Source organism: Ictalurus furcatus, chromosome 12 (genome assembly GCF_023375685.1).
Source record: "Ictalurus furcatus strain D&B chromosome 12, Billie_1.0, whole genome shotgun sequence".
NCBI lineage: Eukaryota > Metazoa > Chordata > Actinopteri > Siluriformes > Ictaluridae > Ictalurus > Ictalurus furcatus.
In genome coordinates, this window is record NC_071266.1 from 27463635 (window position 1) to 27487503 (window position 23869).

A 23869-nucleotide genomic window follows, 5' to 3' on the forward strand; every position below is an offset into this window, starting at 1 on the left:
CCCGTCATCACACACCGGCTCATTGATGGTTAGACCAATTTTTAACACCACTTACTAACATAAAAATATAAAACAATACAGAAACATAAATGCTATTTAAGCATATTTATTTGAAGTAGTGCGGAACAGATATCAAGTCATATTTGTAAAATAGGCAAACAGAAGAACAGTGTGACAAGATAATACATTATATTAAACAATCAAGAATATAAAACAATCAAGACAGCATGTTAGCTAGTCAGGGGGCATCATCTGGTGCAGTGTAGGAGAACTGCACCACTCAGCTGTACAGCTAAAAGGAAAAAAAAAAACTTTCTTAACCATTTAGATTATGCAGAGTTTTAGGGGCCCTTGGTAGCTTGTGGCCCAAGGCAATTGCCAACCTTTGCCTTATGATAAAGCCTGCCCCAGTTTACAGGAGCTCAGACTTATACACGTTTTTAGATAATGTGCTGATGTTACAGTTAACATAAAATATATAAAGCTATAAACATTAGATCAGCTGTGTTAGGAGCAGGAGCAAACAATGAGCTGTCCAGTCTTAATGTCTGGATCCTGTACAGCCTCAGTCTGATGAACACACACTTCTAGGGCTGTAACTAACGATTATTAGTTGTCTGAATTTTTGTTTGTTTATTCGAGGGGGGGTGGGCAAAGTTTGAGTACATGGTTTCGTTTATTTAAAATAAAATCTACAAACTGAGCGTTACAGTATATAATAAGTGTGTGTGTATATATATATATATATATATATATATATATATATATATATATATATATATATATCTCTCTATATGAGAGAGAGAGAGAGAGAGCGAGCAGCAATGCACCTTCTGCTGTTTGTCTACAATATTTTCTAAGCGCCCCCACACCATCATTAGCCAAAATGTCTGTCAAAAAGGAGAAAAGTGGATACAGAGTGTAGAGTTTTCCAAGAAAAATGAACCGCTTCATATTTATTCGCAGAGATGAATGGGTAATAGTTAAAAAATGTGCAATTTAATATTAGTCAACAGCTTCACTACAAAAGAGTTTGGTTTGGTGGAATCCTATTGTTCATGCCAAGCCATAAATTTTAAAGCGCAATACTATACTTTTCAGTTCCAAATACCTGTGACTTAAAGTGTTTTGCATTTGTACAAACACTGACCAGTTGTACTGCACACATGTAAATGATAATCAAATGCAAATTGCATATTTTTGTCTTAAGAAACTGAGGTTGTTCATGATATGTTTTTTAAAAGGATATTTCATTAAATATGAAGATTTTCCTAATGTACTTGTACTTCTTTGCATGAAAACACAGTGAAAAACATGGATTTATTGTTATTTATAGGTAATTATGCTATGATTTTACTGGCCTGGCACACCTGACATCTAATTAGGCTGTATGTGGCCCCTGAACTAAAATGAGTTTGACAGCCCTGCACTAGACGGTAGAGTACACAATGCATAATGAGATTCGTTGACAACGATTTTCATAATCGATTATTAGCAATAATAATCCATCCATCCATCTTCTACCGCTTACTCCTTTTCAGGGTGGCGGGGAACCTGGAGCTTATCCCAGGAAGCATCGGGCACAAGGCGGGGTACACCCTGGACAGGGTGCCAGTCTATCGCAGGGCACAATCACACACACACACACCCATTCATACACTACGGACACTTTAGACATGCCAACCAGCCTACCATGCATGTCTTTGGACTGGGGGAGAAAACCGGAGTACCCGGAGGAAACCCTTGCAGCATGGGGAGAGCATGCTAGCAATAATAATCGATTATTATTATAGATTAGTTGTTGCAGCTCTACACACTTCCCACTTCTCGTTGTCTGTTTAATGGGTCACAACGGAGACTGACTTTGTTTATAAATGTGTTGTCTATTCCCCAACATGAAAATGCAGGAACACTGGAGTTTTCATCACACACAGATGTTCGTCACACCCTAAATATAAAAGAAAAACATTTGAATTAATAACCACAAACTGGACTTTAATATTTTACAATCAAGCTGTATGGAAATAGCATGCAACTGTCTCTGCACCAAGGGAAGCATTACTTATTGTTATTTTCTGAGTACATTCTGAGTGACATCTGTGTTCTAACATTTAGTGAAAACATATGAAAACTTCCACAAGTTCTAATAGCAAAATGACCATATATTTACCATCACATCATTTGTTCTTACATAATCAAAGGTTTATCTAAAAAGGTCATTACTTACGTCAGTGTCTGTAGTTTGTAATGGTCGTCATTCTTCAGAGCAGAGAGACACTTCACTCCTGAGTCTCTTATTTTATTCCCAGACAGATACAGTTCTCTCAGGTGTGAGGGGTTTGATCTCAGAGCTGAAGTTAGAGCAGCACAGCCTTCATCTGAGACCACACAATAACGCAACCTGCAGAGACACAATGACCCTGTTCACTCCCTCAGTGAAGTGTAATGATGTTTTTAATTAATTTTGTTCTTTGTAAGTTGAGACATGCAGCAGTATTGTTTATGTATTTATTTTGAGAGCACCAGTTTCATCTGTGATGTCCTTCCATTTACAACATTACTATTCACTGGGATTTTTGAGATACACATAAACTTCAGTGAGTTCTAGAGATTTCTGCACGTGTTCTGCTGTTCTCCTTTGGGTTCTCTTTCACCTCCTTCAGTATTTACATGCTGTGCTCTTGGTGTGATCTTAGGCAGAGGAGCAACAGCAATGAATTTACTCTGTTCTGTTATTGTGGACTGAGTAACACACACTAGGTCTATATTTTCTGGAGTTTCTTCCCCACCACACATCTCTACAAAATGTCTTTTCATAAGAGTTCACATAGGAGATCTTTCTTTTAAAACAAAAACAACTTCGACCTAAAAAGTTGCGTCACTATAGAAAATGCTAATAAAAACAAAGAGGAGTGATTTGTAAATGTACTTTGACAAGGTATTTGATGTTTTACCTAATCAACTGCATAGTTTTTTGAATATATATACATTTATTTTGAAATTGATGCATGCAACACGTTCAAAAAACGTTGGGACAGGGAAAATTTAGGACTAATAGCGATGTGACAAGTTGAAATAAGAAGGTGATGTGAAACAGGTGAGGCAATTATCTAATCATAGGGGGAAGTGGTAGCTCAGTGGTTAGGAACTTGGACTTCTAATCGGAAGGCCAAGCTGCCACTGCTGGGCCCTTGAGCACGGCCCTTAACCTTCAATTGCTCAGTCGTAAAGAAAAAATGACGACAAAACTAAGTCGCTCTGGATAAGGGTGGCTGCATTCCCCAAAGACAAATCGATAAGATTTTGGGCATCGGTAGGAATCTGGTCAAATCTCGGTGCACAAAGGGCAAGGCTGAAAACCACTTCTGAATGGTAGATAGACTTCTGAATGTTTTTTTAGACAGACTTCACTGTCAAAAAAAAAAACACGTCATGAGTCTATAATGGATATCCTGACATGGGCTCGGGAATACTTTGTTAAACCTTTGTCAGTCGACACCATTCGCTGCTGCATCCACAGATGCAATTAAGGCTTTACTATGCAAAGCAGAAGCCATATATCAACACTATCCAGAAGCTCTGCCCACTTATCTGGGCTCAGTCTGATCTGAGATGGACAGTGGCACAGTGAAATCGGGTTTTGTCGTCCAACGAGTCGACATTTCAAATAGTTTTTGGACAAAACGCCCATCGTGTTCTCCGGGCCAAAGAGGGAGAGGACCATCTAAGCTGTTATCAACGTCAGGTCCAAAATCCAGCGTCTGTCATGGTATGGGGGCTTGTCAGTGCACATGGTATCTGGGCGTGTCAGTGCCCATGGCATGGGTAACTTGCACATCTGTGAGGGCAGCATTAATGCAGAAAGATATGTACACATTTTGGAGCAACATACGCTGCCATCCAGAGCAGGACAGCGCCAAACCACATTCAGCCCGGGTTACAAGTAGTGTAAGCAGAGAGTGCGGGTGCGAGCATGGCCTGCTGCAGTTCTGACCTGTCTCAGATTCAGAATGTGTGGCAAATTATGAAGTGAAAAATAACGCAACAAAGGCCCTGTACAGTTGCACTGCTGAAGAAACGCATGACGGGTGAATGGGGGGAAATTCCGCTCACTAAATTTAACCAACTGGTGTCTTCACTCAGCATCCAAATGCTTAATAAGTGTTATTAAAAGAAAAGGTGATGTTACACAGTGGTAAACCATCAACTGTCCCAACTTTTTTGGAGTGTATTGCTGTCATCAGATTTGAAATGAGTTTCAAAAAGAAATTTAATTCACAAAGTAAAACATCAAATAATGTATTAATGTTTTTGCATATGGTACAGGGTGAACTGAATAACTTTCTTTGTTTTGGTATTTTTTTTTTTGCATTTTCCATACTGTCCCAACTTTTTCAGAACTGGGGTTGTATTTTAAAGAACAGGGGTTTCAATTCTTTTTCTTTTTTTAAAACCCAGTCTGTGAATGTGTTTATTCAGTACTGACAACATTTATTCATTTAGACCAAGTGTGACTATTTTTATTTACACAGAATTTAGACCTAAAGAAATTTTTAGAACTTTAGAAGTCTTTGTTCATTGAACAGTAAAATGTTGCTAATTTAAGGACACCATGGAGGAAACGGCTGCTCTCAAAAGCACTGTTGCACGTCTCAGGTTTACTAAAGACAAAATCCACATTTCCATCTTACACTAATCATATATTTTCTTCAGACTCAAAAATCATGCATTCCCAACTGGCACATGCATGCACGCACACACAAACACATGCACGCGCACACACACGCACATCTAGCCATTCAATACTGAAAGTCAACTTACATTAGACTTGCAATTGTACACACAATTTAATGAAGCCCTGGGATACTAACTCAAGGTTATGGAAATGTAATGTGTGGGATATAGGCTATTTAATATTTATTTATTTATTTGTTTATTTTGAGCTGTTGAATTATTAAAATAATGCACTCTCTTGTAAAGAAAACATGCCCATGGATTGAAAGATATGCTGATTAAAATGAATTTAAACCTATAGGCTTACTTTCAAACTCCACATTTTGTTTTGTGCTGCAGCTTCTCACATACGTACATCTGACCCAAAGACTCTGTGACAGATCATCAGTGTGCAGTGAAAAGAAACAATCTTCCTCCTCAGGACATTGATGATGAACCTAAAACCTCTGCTTCAGTCTCACTATTAGAGAATGTGTCTTACTGAGGAGCAGGTCATGTGACTCTCAGAGAGATGATCTTACCCCAGTATCTCCAGTTTACAGAGAGGATTCTCCAGTACAGCAGAGAGACGCTTCACTCCTGAGTCTCCTAGTTTATTCTGAGACAGATACAGGTCTCTCAGGTGTGAGGGGTTTGATCTCAGAGCTGAAGCCAGAGCAGCACAGCCTTCACCTGTGACACCACAATTATACAACCTGCAGAGACACAATGACACACTCTTCATCAATAAAGAGATACATAACCAAGATATAATGTCAAGTGTAAAGCATTTACTTTGAGGACAATTAACGTTAAAAAAAAGAATAATATCAATTACCTATTTTTATTAGGAATGCCGCTGAAATATTTCACCTAAAAATAGTCAAGAATGGCACTTTTGGTTTTCGTTTGAAGAGGTAAAAAGGGCTAAAGAATTTGACTAGGGAAACCCCCCTCCCATTAAACAGCCCTTTGGTTGTGGTTTGCTTTGCTGACCTGCACTGTGGTCACACCATCCACTCTGTGGAATATTTGTGCACATTATGGGTTATGGCCCTTCAGCAAGGGACTGTAGAAAATGCATTTCAGTCTTTCAGCTTCATTAAACACAGCTTAATTAAATACATCCTACCAAAAAATATAGAGAGCTTTATTAACAAATATGTAGTAGTTAAAAGAGTCTTTCATAGTATGTATTTCATAGTAGATGTTTATTAAATCACACAATCATACAGTGTGGGAATTAAGTATTGGACGGGTCACATTTTTTTCAGTAAATATATTTCCAATGAGGCTATTCACATGAGATTTTCAAAAGACTTTGGTATTAACTCAAGAAATATAAAGAATTCACAACATTAAGGTCCATAAATGAAGTTATGTGTAATAAAGCGGAATGACACGGGGAAAAAGTATTGAACACACAAACTGAAATCTATTTAATACTTAGAGGAGAAGCCTTTGTTTGTAATGATGGCTTCAAGACACTTCCTGTATGAAGAAATTAATGGGCCGCAGTAATCAGGTGTGATTTTGGTCCGCTCTTCTAAACATCTTTAAATCTTGTTCAATTGGATTCGAGTCAGGTGATTGACTGGGCCATTCTAACACCTCGATTTTTTTTCTCTGAAACCAATTGAGAGTTTCCTTTGCTGTATGCTTTGGATCGTTGTCCTGCTGGCAGGTCCACCCACGTCTCATCATCATCCTGGTGGATGGCAACAGATTCTTCTCAATAATCTCAATCTAAAAATTTTTAGTTTCTCTTCCAAAGTGCAAATGGTGTGAACACAGTTTTCCTGTAATGGACAACAACCATTCATGGTTTCAGGAGGGACATCAGAGGAGTGATTTGTGTAAGGATTATATCGAAAATGTGCTGTTACTTGGGGTGAGTTGCGGGTGGCTTAGCTGGACTCCTTGTGCATACACCATTCAACAATGGGGCTTGTCAGTCAGTCAGTGAAAATATCTCCTCTAGGCTGGCACACTAGACAGTCCAACAACAATTTTTTACAGCAGAAAACCCCCTGATTTTATCAAGGGTTTAACAGGTGTCTGTGACAAATCATCAGTGTGCAGTGAAAAAAAAACAATCTTCCTCCTCAGGACATTGATGATGAACCTAAAACCTCTGCTTCAGTCTCACTATTAGAGAATGTGTCTTACTGAGGAGCAGGTCATGTGACTAACAACAGAGATGATCTTACCCCAGTATCTCCAGTTTACAGTGAGAATTCTCCAGTCCAGCAGAGAGACACTTCACTCCTGAGTCTTGTAGTTTATTCTCAGACAGATCCAGTTCTCTCAGGTGTGAGGGGTTTGATCTCAGAGCTGAAGCCAGAGCAGCACAGCCTTCATCTGAGACACCACAACCACACAACCTGCAGAGACACAATGACACACTCATCATCAACACACATTCATCCTGAATATTTACTTTAAAGATGGTGTGTGTAAAATTATTTTACTAGTGAACCAGTATCAGGATGTATTTATTGATAAAAACTTCAAAGCAGTTCCGTAAGTTGCTCTGGATAAGGTCGTCTGCCAAATGCTGTTAATGTAAATGTAAGTGTAACCATATTAACACAAGTCCTCAATGTAAATGTGAAAGCATCAGTGCAGTGGTAACAACAGATATGCAGCGAAGTAGGTAAATTCAGTAGAGCATGCACAGTAAGTTGTACAGTACAGTTATATAAAAATAATTAGCAGCATTGCAGAAAACCAAGCGCAAAAAGGAGGAGGGGGCGGTTCTTAGAACCTTAAATCTCTATTGGTCAACTGATTTAGGAGTGGGAGGTGCTCTGGGATTTTTGAGTGGCAGTTAGCCACACCCACCTAATTAACGGTGGCATGTCCTCTTGCATAGCAGAACAAACATAGCTGAGTACTCAGCAGGAGGAAAACTGTACTGTAGCTGCATTAAAAAGCTGACAACATGAGTAGCTTCTGAATTGTTTGTAGCTGCATTCGCTCATATTTCTTTATCATACAACTGTCTTCATTACATCCAGTTGAGTAACAGTTTAAAAAGATAATGTTAGCTAGGCTGATGTTGCCTTCTTGTTCTGATTTTCCGTTCCCACCTCAAAAAGTCCAGGTCTTATGAGCTCACACCCGTAGATGATGCCGTGAAGTGCACGAATATCAAATACAATTTCCTACGCCGTTTCCTCATTATTGTAATAATATGTTACATATGAACCGATATCAAATGCCAAGCTCACAGGGCCGTTGTTTAAAAAAATTCTAAAGTAACTTTCTTCATACTGAGTATTTTGAAAGTATGTTATCTTAAGTTTTTTGCAAAATTATCAGATTTTTTGAGACATTTTCATAATGAGGAGAAAATGGTGCAGGAAATGCACCAAGTGGAAACAATCAGAATAAGAAGGTTGTGTATAAGAACAATCTTCATCCTCATCACCTAGCTAATGGTATCTGTTTAAACGGCTACGGTTTTATTTACATTTTACACTGTGTCCCAACTTTTTTTTGGAATTGGGGTTGTACAAATTCAGAGATTTAAAGTGAATGCCTTCTTCTAATCTTTTTTTTTTTTTTTTTAAATGAAACCAAAAAGAGAGTGATAGAAGTAGAAGTAATCTGTTTGGAACAGGTGTTATTTGCCACAGGCGCAGACCACGGCAAACTCCCAGAAAAGTACGCAACTTGGACAACATACGCTCTCTGAATGTGGCCCCTGCAGAGTCACTCTCATTCTCAATCGGACTTTGGAACAGCCAATCTGCCGTCAACAAGGCAGATTTTATTTCTGCCTTTGCAACTCACTCCATCCTCAGTGTGCTGGCTCTGACTGAGACCTGGATCCATACTGAGAACACTGCCACACCCGCTGCCCTATCCTCCAACTTCAACTTCTCCAATACCTCACATCCCAACAGACGAGGGGGTGGTACAGGTTTGCCTCTCTCCAAAACATGGAAATTTACCTGTCTTTCTCCCTATTGTTCATACACTTTGAATTTCATGCTGTTACAGTCACTGACACTGCCAAAATGCACTTTCTTGTTGTTTACCGTCCTCCGGGTCAACTGGGGAAGTTCATCTGTGAATTTGACACGCTATTGTCCACCATCCCAGATGATGGAACTCCTCTTCTGGTCCTTGGTGACTTCAACCTACATCTAGACAAGCCACATGCAGCTGACTTTCTTGCTCTCCTTTCCACATTTGACTTCAAGCCGTTCACCACACCAGCGACCCACAAAGCCAGCAAACAGCTCGACCTCATCCTCACACGTAATTGCACCACACACAAACTTCTCATTACTCCTCTCCACAGCTCTGACCATTTCTCCCCTCACTGTCTCCACCCTCTATCTCTTTTCGTCACAATCTTTGCTCCCTTTCCCCTTCACATTTCTCCTCTGTTGTCACAACCTTACTTCCCTCTGATAGCCACCACTCCTCAGTGGACTTAAACACTGCAACTGACATGCTATGTTCCACCCTAACATCTTCTCTTGACAGCGTCTGCCCCCTAACCTCCATACCTGCTCGCACATCACACTCTGGCCCTTGGCTCTCAGAAGCTCTGCGTAACAACTGGGCCAAACTAAGAGCATCCAAAAGGAAATGGCGTAAATCTAACAATCCAACTGACCTAACCAATTACCAGAGATTTCTCTCTCCTTTTTCCAATAGCATCTCCATTGCTAAAATCACATACTACCAAGAGAAGATTGGCAGTAATCCCAACATCCGCACTCTCTTCAAAATCGTTTCCTCTCTTCTCCGTCCACCTCCTCCCCCCTAACTGCAGATGACTTTGCCACGTTCTTTTCCAACAAGGTTACATCAATCAGGAACCAATTCTCAACACCAGGCATGTATGGACCGACTCCTCCTCCATGTAACTCCCAACTGACTTCCTTCTCTCCTCTCAGACACTGATGTCTCTAAGCTCCTCCTTTCTAGCCGTCCCACAACCTGTCCTCTTTGTCCCTATCCCTTCTGACCTTCTTCAGTCCATCTCTCCCACACTATTAACTGCACTCACACACATCTTTAACACATCCCTCTTTACTGGCACATACCCTACCTCATTTAAGCAGGCCTGGGTTACCCCACTGCTTAAAAAACATCACTTAACCCTGCTGCTGTTGACAACTACAGACCAGTTTCCCTCCTCCCTTTTCTTTCCAAAACTCTTGAAAGAGCCGTTTTTTTATCAACTCTCCAATTTTCTCACACAGAACAACCTCCTGGACACCAAGCAGTCTGGCTTCAAGAGCAATCACTCCACGGAGACTGCTCTGCTTTCCGTCACTGAAGCCTTATGACTAGCAAGAGCAACCCCTAGATCATCTGTCTAGACCTCTCTGCTGCTTTCGACACTGAACCATCAAATCCTCCCGTCAACTCTCTCCAGCCTGAGCATCACCGGAACGGCTCTGCGCTGGGTGGAATTCTACTTCTCAGACAGATCCTTCAAGGTAGCGTGGAGGGGAGGTATTTCAGAAACTCACCAACTCACAACTGGCATTCCACAGGGGTCAGTTCTGGGTCCACTCCTCTTTTCTATCTACACTACATCTCTGAGGCAGGTGATTGAATCTCAGGGCTTCTCATATCATTGCTATGCTGATGACACCCAGCTCTATTTGTCCTTCCAGCCTGACGATTTTTCCGTCTCTGCACACATCTCTGCTTGCCTGTCAGACATCTCGTTCTGGATGAGGAAACACCACCTTAAGCTCAACCGGGCAAAATCTGAGCTTCTCGTCATCCCAGCCTGTCCCTCAATCAACCACAACCACACTGTACAGCTCGGCTCAACCACGCTCAAGCCAACCAGGACGGCCAGGAACCTTGGGGTGATTCTTGATGACGGCTTGATCTTTACAGACCACATCTCAACAACTGCACGGTCCTGTAGGTTAATTCTGTACAACATCAAGAAAATCAGACCCTCACCGAACAGGCTACACAGATACTAGTCCAGGCTCGTTATCTCAAAACTGGACTACTGCAACTCACTACTCTCGGGCCTCCCGGCTAGCTCCATCAAACCCCTTCAAATGATTCAGAATGCAGCAACACGCCTCGTCTTCAACCAGCCCAAGAAAACCCATGTCACACCCCTCTTCATCTCCCTCCACTGGCTTCCTGTAGCTGCCTGCATCAAATTCTTGACGCATACCTACAAGACCTTGTCTGGAACAGAACCCACCTACCTCAACTCTCTCCTGAAGGCTTATGTTCCATCACGCAATCTAGAATCAATCAACGACCATTACTAGTACCTACTCAGCTTGGCTCAAGGTCCCTTTCAAGGACCTTCACACTAACTGTTCCTCAGTGGTGTAATGAACTTCCAACCTGGATCTGGACCGCAGAATCTCTCACCATCTTCAAAAAACAGCTAAAGACCCACCTCGTCTGTGAAAACCTAACCAACTCATTTAAAAATAAATAAATAAATAAAAAATATTGCACTTACACCTCTACTCTGTGCACGTTGCTTCTTCTGGAACTCAATTAACGGATCTTGGATATCTGCTTGATATATCGCTTTGCTTGTATTTTCTCATTTGTAAGTCACTTTGGAAAAAGCATCCGCTAAATGAATAAATGTAATGTAAACGTATATGTTTCCCAAAGAAACAATCTTCCTCCTCAGGACATTGATGATGAACCTAAATCCTCTGTTTCAGTCTCACTATTAGAGAATGTGTCTTATTGAGGAGCAGGTCATGTGACTCTCAGAGAGATGATCTTACTTCAGTATCTCCAGTTTACAGTGAGGATTCTCCAGTACAGCAGAGAGACACTTCACTCCTGAGTCTCCTAGATTATTCTGAGACAGATTCAGTTCTCTCAGGTGTGAGGGGTTTGATCTCAGAGCTGACATCAGAGAAGCACAGCCTTCATCTGAGATACGACAAAACACCAACCTGCAGAGACACAATGACACACTCTTTATCAACACATTTTCATCTTGGTTTAATATTTAATTTACATTAATTTATTACACGAGTTATCCAGAGAGAGAAATTTTTATTGCCTGATTGCAAATATATTTTTCTGCACGTAGTATTGTTTTGCAACTGATATTTGCTGTGATGATTTGTATTATGACTTGTGAAGGAGTTATTGCAACTTTCAGAGAGATGATCTTACCTTAGTGCCTCCAGTTTACAGTGAGGATTTTTCAGTCCAGCAGAGAGCCACTGCACTCCCGAGTCTCCTAGTTTACTCTCCGACAAATCCAGTTCTCTTAGTCTGGAGGATTCAAAGCCGAGTACAGAGGCCAAAGCTTCACAGTGTTTCTCGTTAAGTGTTACATGCTGAATGCTGAAGGAAATAAAAGAATACATAATGAACTAACACTGGTGCAAATGATTTAGTCCTAAAAGCTTTCCCTGTACCTTCTCTTTTTCTTAAATGCCAAAAATACAAACATCAGTTATGTAATTTGTTACCCACCCCAAATACAAAGCTTCAGATACCGAGGGCCCTTCCCACAGGATTCACCTAACTCAACATCTCATTCCCTTCTCACGGAACAGGGTTACATGCGTAACCCAGATGTTCCCTTTCAAAGGGAACCTCGACGTTGCGTTAGCTGAATGCTGTGGGAACAAGAATACCCACAACGTCATACTGAGGGTACGGCCTGTTCCAATAGATTTGAGCCCGAGGGTCATTGCAAGACACTTGAACCCGGGCCGGAATGTATATCCAGGCTGTAAAATCTAATGAATGTGTGTGGCGTAGACCACCTCGCCAGAGCACACACATCCTGTAAGGATACACATGGTGTCTAGCCCTTATGCTGCGCGAGCTGTGAGGGCGACCCACAACGGGCAGTGTGTTGTCTCCTCAGAGGCGAACACATCCACTTGCACCTGGCCAAACCTTCGCCATATGGACTCTACCACTTGTGGATAGAGTCATCAATCCCTGGGCCTCAGCCCCTGCCTCAACAGAATGTCTGCCCCCACATTCCAGTTGCCCAGAATATACATTGCACTCACTGACAAAAACTTTCCCTTAGCCCAGAGACGAATTAGTTGTGCCTGCTTGAACAGGGGGCATGGACATAATCCTCATATGAGACCACTGTTATGTTGTCTGTCAGCACATGGTGACCTCTCAATTGAGGAAGAAAGAATTTCAGTGCTAGAAATACGGCCTTTCAACCTTCACAGCTTCAGTGACTGAACCTTCTCTAAAATTGCACCCCATCTCTGGAGCTCCCTGCCTCAAACTCTCAGACAATCCCAGTCATTCTCCTTATTTATAGAACCCACCTGTTCTCCCAAGCTTTCAACATCTCTGTAACTTGGTTCATACCAGTTTATGTTTATTGTTTCTTTATTCCTCTCTCCATGTTTTCCTAGTCTTTTATTACATATGATTATTTGTCTCATTTACTTATGTTACTGTGTGTTTAAATTTATCAGTGTTTAACTCAGTGTTAAATTTTGTATGCATCTTTGGGTCAATGAAAAGCATGCTCTAAATAAAATGCATGATAGTTAATATTATTTTATTATCATTATTATTATTATTATATTATGTAATGATGTTTATATAACTGAAATTCTGCCTGTATTGAGGTAATACTGTAATACGCTGTAATATTAGACATAACTCTGAGAAATCTCATGTGATGGAAACTTGATGGCTTTATGCATCTATTGGCATTGATGCCTCCTTGTATCTTTTGTGTTTAGGTTAAAAATAAACCATCTCATATTGTAATATGTCATTTAGTCACAGTGCTTTCAGTTTCTCACTTTCTAACACTGTAACACCAAAACAGTTCTATTCAGCTTTACTTACATTGCTTTTCTGGCTGCTGCTATCACAGGCATCACCTTCACAAGAGCCAAAGCGGTTATGTTCTCTGTACTAGTATATTTACTCAGGTCAAATTCCTCCAGCTCCTGTGCTGATGTCAGTAAGACAAACACTAGAGCAGACCACTGTGAAGAAGAGAACTTTCTTTGTTTTCCAGATTTCAGGTAACGTTGGATTTGCTCCACTAGAGAATTGTCCCCCAGTTCATTCAGACAGTGGAACAGATTGATGGATTTCTCTTCAGGGGGATTCTTACTGATCATCATCTTAATGTATTGAACTGCTTCCTCTTTGCTCTGGGAGCTACCTTCTGTATGTGTTACTAAGGCATGTAAGAGTTTCTGATTGGACTCCAGTGAGAGACCCAGAAGAAAGCGGAGGAAAAGATCCAGATGTCCAGTCTGACTTTCTAAGGCCTGATCTACAGCACTCTTGTGGACATCTGAAATTGTCTTAAAGTCCCGACTCTGTTCAAGAACATTTCTCTTTTCCATCATGAATGTCAGGTGCACATACAGAGCTGCGAGATGCTCCTGAATGCTCAGATGAACAAAGCAGTACACTTTACTCTGGTGAAGCCCAAATTCTTCTCTGAAGATCTGAGTACACACACCTGAGTACACTGCTGCTTCTTTCACATCAATGCCACACTCTCTCAGGTCTTCCTCATAGAAGATCAGGTTGCCTTTCATCAGCTGCTGAAAAGCCAGTTGTCCCAGTTTGAGAAGCATTTCTTCATCACTCTCCTGCTTCTTTGAGTACTTTTCTCTTATGATGTTTGTCTGAATGATGAAGTGTGTGTACATTTGAGTCAGAGTCTTGGGCATCTCTCCACTCTCTGCTTCATCCAACAATCTCTCTAGAACAGTGGCTGAAATCCAGCAGAAGACTGGGATGTGGCACAGGATGTAGAGGCTTCTTAATGACTTCAGGTGTGTGATGATGTTATTGGCCAGGCTCTGATCACCGATCCTCTTCCTGAAGTACTCCTCCTTCTGTGGGTCATCGAACCCTCGTACCTCTGTGACTCGATGGACACACTCAGAGGGGATTTGATCAGCTGCTGCTGGTCGGGAGGTGATCCAGATGAGAGCAGAGGGAAGCAGATACCCTTTGATCAGGTTTATCAGCAGCACATGCACTGATGCTGATTCAGTTACATCACACACTCTCTCTGTGTTCTGGAAATCCAGAGGAAAACGATACTCGTCCAATCCGTCAAAAATGAACAGAACCTTTTCCAAACTGCACATTTCTGTTTCTTTTATCTCCTTAAAACAGACATGAAGGAGATCCATCAGACTCAGTTTCTGGTCCTTCATCAAATTCAGCTCTCTGAAAGGAAGTGGAAATATGAGCTGGACGTCCTGATTTACTTTCCCTTCAGCCCAGTCCAGAATGAACTTCTGCACAGAAACTGTTTTTCCGATGCCAGCGACTCCCTTTGTCAGCACAGTTCTGATGGGTTCGTCTTGATCAGATAAGGGCTTAAAGATGTCATTGCATTTGATTGGTGTTTCCTCTGTTGTTGTTCTCCTGGATGCTGCCTCGATCTGTCTCACCTCATGTTCTTTATTGACGTCTCCACTGTCTCCCTCTGTGATGTAGAGCTCTGTGTAGATCTCATTCAGAAGTGTTCGGTTTTCCAGGTTTATCATCACTCCATTTAAACACTGAAACTTCTTCACCAGATTTAATTTGAACTTTTTCTGGAAGTCATTTACAGCAGCAGGTTCTGGGTCGTGTCTGTGACAGGGTGAAGAAGGAAGACAAGGTGAGACATGGGGTCTAATTATTAGAGTTTAAGATCACACTTTTTATCTGTTACCACAGATAACCATTCTTTATGATGTTGTCACTGTGTATTTGCCTTATTCTACAGTATGTGTTCTATAATCTAATCACTCTGCAGGAAATAACAGCAGAGATGTTTATAATACCAGCGCGTCAGTGTCACAGTCATGTTGTTGGTTTTGATCTTACCCTGTAGCTGTGATGATGATCTTTTCTCTTCTGTCTCCTGACTTCTGTAGAACACTGGGAACAAAAATGAAAGCTGCTAAAGAACACAACTCTCATCACTTTAACCCGTAAGAACCCACGGTGACACAAATACTGGGATGATCTGGAAAGGTCCTTTTAAACCTTTATTCCTGACTTTTAACTCAGGAAATCCCCAAGTAACAGCTACTGAACATCCAGGTTAGGTCATGTGACAACATGTGAGTTTTGTGTTACCATCACATCATTTCCAAAATGGTGGTCTGCTTGGTTGGCACATGTTGCAGTGTAAGCAATTTTTAAAAAGGCTTGTATTTATTACTAAAGGTATGTTTCAACCCATTTAACAATTGCAATGTTTTAATAGCATGTGCTCTATTACATTTATCCTGTTTTGTTCACATTTCTTGAACAAATTTATATAAAACAAGTTTATATAAAACAAGAAAAAAAATCAGGCTCTTAACCTTAAAAAAGTAGGTGAAACTATCATGTGACATCTTTGTCACGTTAAGAAAAATGGTAATGAGCTGCTCAATTAATTTAGCTGATTCAATTGTTTTGAAGTGATATTTTCTGCAGAATATTATTTTTTTTTTAAATGTAAACATAAAATAATATCAAATTAATGAAATTGTTAAAATAAATGTATTATGAAACTATTTTGCATATCTGTAACTGAAACAAACAAACAAAAAGAGTTTAATATCGTACATTGGTCCTATTTTGAGGTCATTTCATCTTGAATGTCAATCCTCCATACAATTTTCACACAACCCTGGAGTATTTCAGAAAGTTAATAACTGTAGAAATGCTTGAGTTACTGAAGGAACAATCTAATTTGTACAGTGTGCAAAAATTTGAAGCTCAAAGAAATGTTAACACCACTGTTAAAGAATTGGAAATATTGATTGGCCTCTATCTGCGCATGGGTTTGCAACAAATGCCGGGAAATTGTGCATACTGGGAAAATGACACAAGGTGTTCCATGGTTGCTGACAACATGTCTCGCAACCGTTTTCAGACCCTGCTAGCATCTCTACATTTCACTGACAACACTGATTTGTCAAACAGGCAAGTGTTGGAAGATCCATCCATGGCTTGATATGTTCGCAAGCAATGCCTGGATATCACCCCAGAAGAGCACAACTCTATTATTTTCAGCACATTTTCAGCAACTGTAAGACATTTTGACCTGAACAAATATGTACATTCTTTCCACTAAAGCATGTAGCTGGACTGGATAAAAGAATGTGTAACACGGGCTTTCTCTCTGCAGTGTCTTTAGATACGAGAACTATGGGACGTTACCTGTGTACAGACGAGGGGTTTCCATTCTTAAAGTACCAAGGAGGATCCATAGACGCATCACTCTTCATGGAGACACAGCTGGGTTCAGGTGAGTCTGATATCTTTCTCTGGAGTTTACTGCACAACATTATAGACAGTCCTTTAGTGACTTATATACACTCTATACAGTTTTGGACTGTTTTTATTTACATTTTACACAGTGTCTTAGAGTTTCTTAGAGGGGCAGAGAGTCTCTCATAAGTAAAGATGGGATGGAATCTGGATGGAAGCATATGTTGCTCTAAAACCTGTATATACCTTTCAGAATTGGATGGTGGCTTTCCAGATGTGCAAGCTGCCCATTCCATAGGCACTAATGCACCCACATACCATCAGAGATGCAGGCTTTTGAACTGAGCGCTGATAAAAAGCCGGATGGTCCCTCTCCTCTTTAGTTTAGAGGATGCGGCGTCCATATTTTCCAAAAATAATTTAGATTTTCAAATTTCGATTCATCATGTGTTATGGACCTGTTTCTGAGCCCATGCAGTGATTTCCATTATAGAATCCTGCCCGTTTTTAATGCAGTGCCGCCTGAGGGCCCAAAGATCACGGGCATGCAGTATTGATTGCCACCCTTGTCTCTTGCACAAACAGATGTATAAAGATTCTCAGAATCTTTTGATGATATTATGTAGCGTAGAAATTGTTCCACAATTTGTAGTAGGACTGCAACTAACGACTATTTTCATAATCGATTAGCTGGCTGATCATTTTTTCGATTAATCGGATGGGGCGGGGCAAACATTCAGTACACGTTTTTTTTTGTTCATTCAAAATAAAATCCACAAACTGAGTGTTACAAATATAAACTTCAGACTAAAACTTTACACAACTGTTTGTCCAAAACAGAATAGAACCCAATACACACACCAGAATATATATGATTAATTTAGGACTGTAGTTTAATTCGATGCTTTTTGTGCATCCATAAAAAAATAATGCATGAATTTGCTTGCATATTACATAAGTTTTCAAACTTTTTTGTACCCAGGGAACTCTTTAACTGTGAAATACATTCCACAGACACCTTCAGTACAGATTTATTTAATGAAAATTATTTAAATGTGTACATTAATATTTTGTTCATTTGTTACAGCCTTAGAGTTTAGAATTTTCCATCCAGCAGAACACAGTAATGCCTACTATGGCAGGGCGATATTGAAAAATAAAATCTTGATTTTCATTTCAAATTTATGACCAATTTTCGATCACGATTTCATTTTTTTAATTTCTTACATAATGTAACTGACAAAATGACAATTTATTTCAAACAATGTTATTTTTCCAATTAGAATGGACTTTGGAAAATGCATATGTGCAAAAATAATAACAGCACCATCTAGAGCAAACAATGGTTATCTACTACAGATGTTGCTGTTACCGTTGAACATAATGAACCCTTCTTCTTGTCATATGAAACAGCACTATAAAATCTTTCAACTTGATATTCCTACTAGTCAACTTGGGGTAGTCAACAAAATCAACATGGTTGCTCACAGCATCAGAAATAAACAATCTTTAACCGAGTATGCTGTATATGCAAGTATTTGCTTTAGATCAATCAAGATACAGAGATATTCAAGTGTTAAATCCAAAATACTGATTTTATGTTTGTTCAAGCTCTCTGTATTCTTCTGACATTTGTATATGATTAGCACTATGGTAAACTTTCTACAACTTTTTCATGCTTAATATTTTCTTTCTTCACAGCCACCTCTCTGCAGTGTCTTTAGATACGAGAACTATGGGATGTTACCTGTGTACAGACGAGGGGTTTCCATTCTTAAAGTACCAAGGAGGATCCATCGACGCATCACTCTTCATGGAGACACAGCTGGGTTCGGGTGAGTCTGATCTCTTTCTCAGGAGCTTACTGCACAACATTATAGACAGTCCTTTAGTGACTTATATACACTCTATACAGTTTTGGACTGACTTCTTAATGTAATGAGAACGACCCCAATTCCAAAAAAGTTGCAATAATTTGCAAATCTCATAAACCCATATGCTATTCACAATAGAACATAGAAAACATATCAAATGTTTACACTGAGGAAATGTACCATTTTAAGAAAATAAATTTTAATGTAATGGCAGCAACATGTCTCAAAAAAGTTGGGACGGGGGGGCAACAAAAGGCTGGAAAAGTAAGTGTTACTGAAAAGAAACAACTGGAGGAACATTTTGCAATGGCAATCAGTTCAGTAACATGATTGGGTGTAAAAAGACCATCTTAGAGAGGCTAAGAAAAATGGTACATTTCTTCAGTTTAGAAATTTGATATGTTTTCTATGTTCGATTGTGAATAACATACGGGTTTATGAGATGTGCACATCATTGCATTCTGTTTTTATTTACATTTTACACAGTGTCCCAACTTTTTTGGAATTGGGGTTACATGTACTCACTACATGTTTCAGATAAGAAAAGTTAATGACTAAAATACTAGGACATGGTAGGTTACCACTTTTTTGAGGGTGGGGTCACATTATCTGTGTTCAGCTCAGGGCTCTCCATTTTTGAATATTAGTGTATTTGCATACAGCTCATGGACACACAGCTGTCACTGACCTCTGGGATGAATTACACTCCTAGAAAACACAAAAACCAACATGACGTAAAACTGTCAAAAAAGAACAATATTTTACAGCTTTGACCTACAGAAAAAAATTGTTCTTTTGTTAATAAAAAAAAAAATCATGTGTTTTCAGATTTCACTACACCCTTACAGTCAGATCACCAACCATTCATTTTCAGTAAGCACTTTATCCTTATCAGGGTCAGAGTCCATCCCAGGAACACTGGATAGGTAGGGAAACACCCAGAAGGACATCTGAAGGAATAACTTAAGTGTCCACGTCCTTTTACATTCAGTAGCAGAAGTATTTCTATTTACTCACTGCACATCGGAGTCCAGAGAATGGGATTTAAATGACAGTTCCAGTCAAGTGTTATACAAGACGTTAGGAATGAAAACATCGTAAGAACCTAGAGATGGTGTAGACATGGCAGTTTTACGGCGAACAAGAGAGTACGGCTGCGTCCCAAACCGCATACTTTCCTACTATAGGCCAAAATACATGTATCTGGGCTACTATATAGACAGTAAGTACGCGGTTTGGGACGCAGCCCACGGCTTCAAGCAGTTGTCTATTAGCACGTACAGCATGACCAATAATTACCTACATTTAAAGCGTTCGTAAAAAAAAAATATAAATAAAAACACCCAAAACTGTATATGGCACCATAACGAAGACGAACTGTATGTTGATACGTGAAATTCTGGAGGGACGTCGGACGGCGTGGCGCGGTGACGTAATGACGTGTGACGTTAATCTAATTATGTTCTAGAACATGTAAAACGGGAACATGACAGGAGTATTCTAAAAGCAACTCATGTAAACACCTTAATCACATTATTATCTTACTCAGAATAAGGGCAATAATTACATTACTGCTGTCCATGTAAACGTAGTCACAGACAGATCCTGTGATTTTGAATGGCAATAGCTAAAAATTTTTACAGCAGTAAGATTTGTAAGAAAATATGAATAATTTGGTGTCAGAGACTTTCCTCTGCGAAGTGAAACAACTACACGTTTTTAAAACGTATATATGCTTTGATTTATATAATAATATAATAATAATGTTTATTAAAAGATGTTTTAGTAGGTACATTTACGTTTGCCTTAACACTTTATAGTGTCTCTAAACGTGATTGATTTTGCCCTGTAGACCCTGTCACAACCTTAACACTGCTCCAGATGCAGCATGGAGCTCCTCAAGACTGAACTTAGATCTCTGTTCTTCCTTCCTTCTGTTAATCGAAGAGAGAAACTCGAATATATAACACACACCCGATAAACAACAGCTGTACCAGGAAGTAGATTTCAGTTCAGCTGACGTGACGCAGTTTTACTGCTGTTTCTACACGAGAACAATAAAATATAACGACGGTTCTGTTAAAGAAATCACTCAATTTTAGTCAACAGTCCTTGTTGTGTGACATTAATATCACCGTTTCTGCCTGGTGTTGAAGTTTATTGTCTATCAACAACAACAAAATGGAGTCCGGAACAAACGGTTCCATTCCATTAGGAGGATTCATTACGAGTGATTCGCGAACGAATCGACTCTTTGAGCCGGCTCTTTTAGAAGAACATTATTTTTATGGATGCACAAAAACCATAGAATTAAACTACAGTCCTAAATGACTAATGGGGGAAAAAAAACACAGAGCTTAGATTGTTTTTGAGTACTACCACTAATCAGTTTTCCTATTACAGCTAGTGTTTTTATTTTAAAAACCTCTCATGTAAACTTATTAAATGTTCCGTTTTGTGTAACAGCTTTCTGGAATTTCAATATGAGTAATGTAAGGTCAGAGTTTTCGATTTGAGACTCAGCTCATGACACTGCGTCAAGCCAACAGTGAAAGGTTTTCAGGAGAAACAGAGCTTGTCAGTCTGGTTAACGTCAGTGTGTATGCAATCATTAAATATTTTACAGTTCAACTTGGAAACCAGACAGACAGGAATGTTTTGGCTCTGACTTTGCAACTGTATTGCATGTGGGTTATATATGCAGCCGAGTGTGGGAACAAATCTTCAAAGACAGCATCATCCCAAACAAGGATTAGATATGCCTTTTATACTATTTTACTTTACATTTCATGTCACCAGTCTGCAACTTGTAGTGATCAATCAATCAATCAATCAATCTCTCTCTCTCTCTCTCGTGATTTTATGATTAACAGCACGTGGTGTGGAAGCGCCTCATAATCACTTTACCCGCTATTACACTTCTCTAACACTAGGGGTTTGTTTGTTTGTTTTTTATTCAGATTAAAACGTTTCAAATCTCAGGTAAGAACTCGAGTTCTTGCTTTATTTCTCATTAATGAAGCATTCATAATGTGTTATAACCTGAACTTTTAAACAGCTGAATTATTTTAACCCGGATCTGAGATTTGAAACGTTTTAATACTCTCTCTCGCTCTCTCTCTCTCTCTCTCTCTCTCTCTCTCTATATATATATCATGACGTCAGTGTCACTGACACGACGCAGTTTTTCTTACTCCTTTTCACACTTCAGCAAATGTTACAGTTTTCGATCAATTATAAAGACGTTTATATTAAAGAAGCCACTCACTTAGCCAACAGTCCATTTTGTCTGACATTAATATCGCCGTTTCTACCTGGTGTTGAAGTTCGTCTTTCTTTTTCAACCGCTCCTCAAAATGGAGTCGAGGCTGAAAGAGAAACAGTTTCACTTTCGGTAAACTGATGCACTTCGTGTGATGTGTCGTTCAGGAAAACGAATCGACTCTTTGAGACGGCTCTTTTAGATTAATTTAGCGTAAATATATGACGCTATATATCAATCTAATGAGCTCAGTTTAGCATCCAATCAAGTTCATTAATGTAGAAGAAATGATGAAGAATCATGACAGTCCATCAGCTGACGTGACCTCATGCTTCACAGTGTAGTTATTGCTGTAGCTGGCTCTCACTCTATCTCTGTGTGTGTGAGAGAGAGAGTGAAGATCTACTGCAGTGTGGAACCAAGTGGCCCATCTCAGGAAAATGTTGTGCCCATGCGCACTTGCGGCCCAAGCGAGTGGAAGAAAAAAATTCTTTCTTTCTTTTTTTTTCTTCCTTTTTTTACATTGCCAAAATGTGGTTGAGCCACACAAGATTAAAAAAGATGCACACCACTTAACGTCTACAGTGGCGTAGGCCATAGAGAGTGTAACACCTGAAAGTAGCTTTTGACACAGCCCCTGGAGAGCCGAGAACAGGTATACAAGGTCAGTGTGAGTGAGTGAGAGAGAGAGAGAGAGAGAGAGAGAGAACAACCTACATGAAACATAGTATTATCATCATTATAAAAAAGAAAAAAAATAGTAGCTTTATTTTCCATTTGATATCAGATACTTTCAGGGTTTTAGTAAAGTTGACCTATGTTGTTTGCATCCTTTTCATCACTAGAAGAGGAGAGTAGAGAAAATAGGGGGAAAGGAGGAGAGAGACAGACAAAGAGAGACAGCCCCTGGACAGCCAAGGAGAAGAGGACCAAAAGAACATCTGGAAACAGGAGACGAGGAGAGAGACAGAGAGCCCCTGAGAGACAGAGCTGAAGAGTAGAGAGACAGACAGGAAGGAAACATTAACAGGTGTGTGTATGTATGATTGTGTGTGAGTTACACTAGCATGGAAATGTCTTGATATTGCTGCTGCTGGTCCAGGAAAGCATTGTTGCAATCATTTGGTGTAAATCCTGTATGATGGAGAATATCTACAGGTGTTGGATGATATTGTCCTTCAGGTTGTGATCATAGGCTGTAACCTGTCAGTGTAAATCCTGTATAAGCTAGAGGTGTTTCGAACAAATTATACCCTATAACTCAAAATTTTGATTGTATGCATGTGTGTGTATGGTGGGGGTACGGGTTGGGAGGGGGTTAAAAGACATGTAGGCCTGAGTATATAGGTCTGAGATGGCTAAAAGACAGGCCTGAGTATATGGTCTCTCTCACATGGTTCAATTAAAATGTAAAGTAGGGTGTTAAACATGCTGTGGTCATATGTTAAAATCACAGACACGATTCAGAATGTCAAATTCAAAACCAATTCAGAACTGAATTTAGAACTAATATATTCATATATACTAAGAAATGTTTTTCAATAGCATTACATTTACTCATGTCTTTATTTCAATTCAGGATTAGTTTTTTTTGCCAACTCTGATTATACTGCATAGAACAACACTGTGAGCTCGGTTATTATTCTATCTACACAAACTCATATACAGCTACAATATATGCACATACACACAATACATATAGATACATTTTTTAAACTAATGCTTTATAATGCATTTTTCTTATAAACCTTTTTTGGGTGCAAAAGCTTTGTCTAAGAGTCAGATGGTTTTATAATATGTTCTACAATCTGTAATAAAT

General features: G+C 39.6%; 1 protein-coding gene across 7 annotated transcripts; it reads right to left on the reverse strand.

Moving 5' to 3' along the window:
- Positions 1-90: 90 nt before the first annotated feature.
- LOC128615308 (NACHT, LRR and PYD domains-containing protein 12) lies at positions 91-22162 on the reverse strand. Of its 7 annotated transcripts, none has more exons than XM_053637266.1 (12): positions 22057-22162; positions 19370-19496; positions 18662-18778; positions 16864-16980; positions 15535-15588; positions 13534-15297; positions 11866-12039; positions 11466-11639; positions 6924-7097; positions 5256-5429; positions 2228-2401; positions 91-1948 (listed from the first exon to the last, which is right to left on the reverse strand). In XM_053637266.1, the coding sequence occupies exons 2-12, from the start codon at positions 19420-19422 to the stop codon at positions 1942-1944; spliced, it is 2982 nt and encodes a 993-aa protein (XP_053493241.1). In that variant the 5' UTR covers positions 19423-19496; positions 22057-22162; the 3' UTR covers positions 91-1941. The 7 variants fall into 7 exon arrangements, with proteins under 7 accessions (XP_053493241.1, XP_053493245.1, XP_053493244.1 ...); XM_053637270.1 differs by having other exon boundaries at positions 22103-22155; XM_053637269.1 differs by lacking the exon at positions 22057-22162 and adding an exon at positions 20885-21042.
- Between the last annotated feature and the right edge of the window lie 1707 nt (positions 22163-23869).

What these genes read in the sequence shown, in the direction of transcription:
- LOC128615308 (XM_053637266.1), bottom strand. Translation starts at nt 19,422, where the DNA reads ATGGAGAGCCCTGAGCTGAACACAGATAATGTGACCCCACCCTCAAAA. An exon ending in AACCCCTCGTCTGTACACAG is followed by an intron (nt 16,981 to 18,661) that starts GTAACATCCCAT and finishes AATGTTGTGCAG; the next exon opens with TAAACTCCAGAGAAAGATAT. An exon ending in ATCATCATCACAGCTACAGG is followed by an intron (nt 15,298 to 15,534) that starts GTAAGATCAAAA and finishes ACCCTGTCACAG; the next exon opens with ACACGACCCAGAACCTGCTG.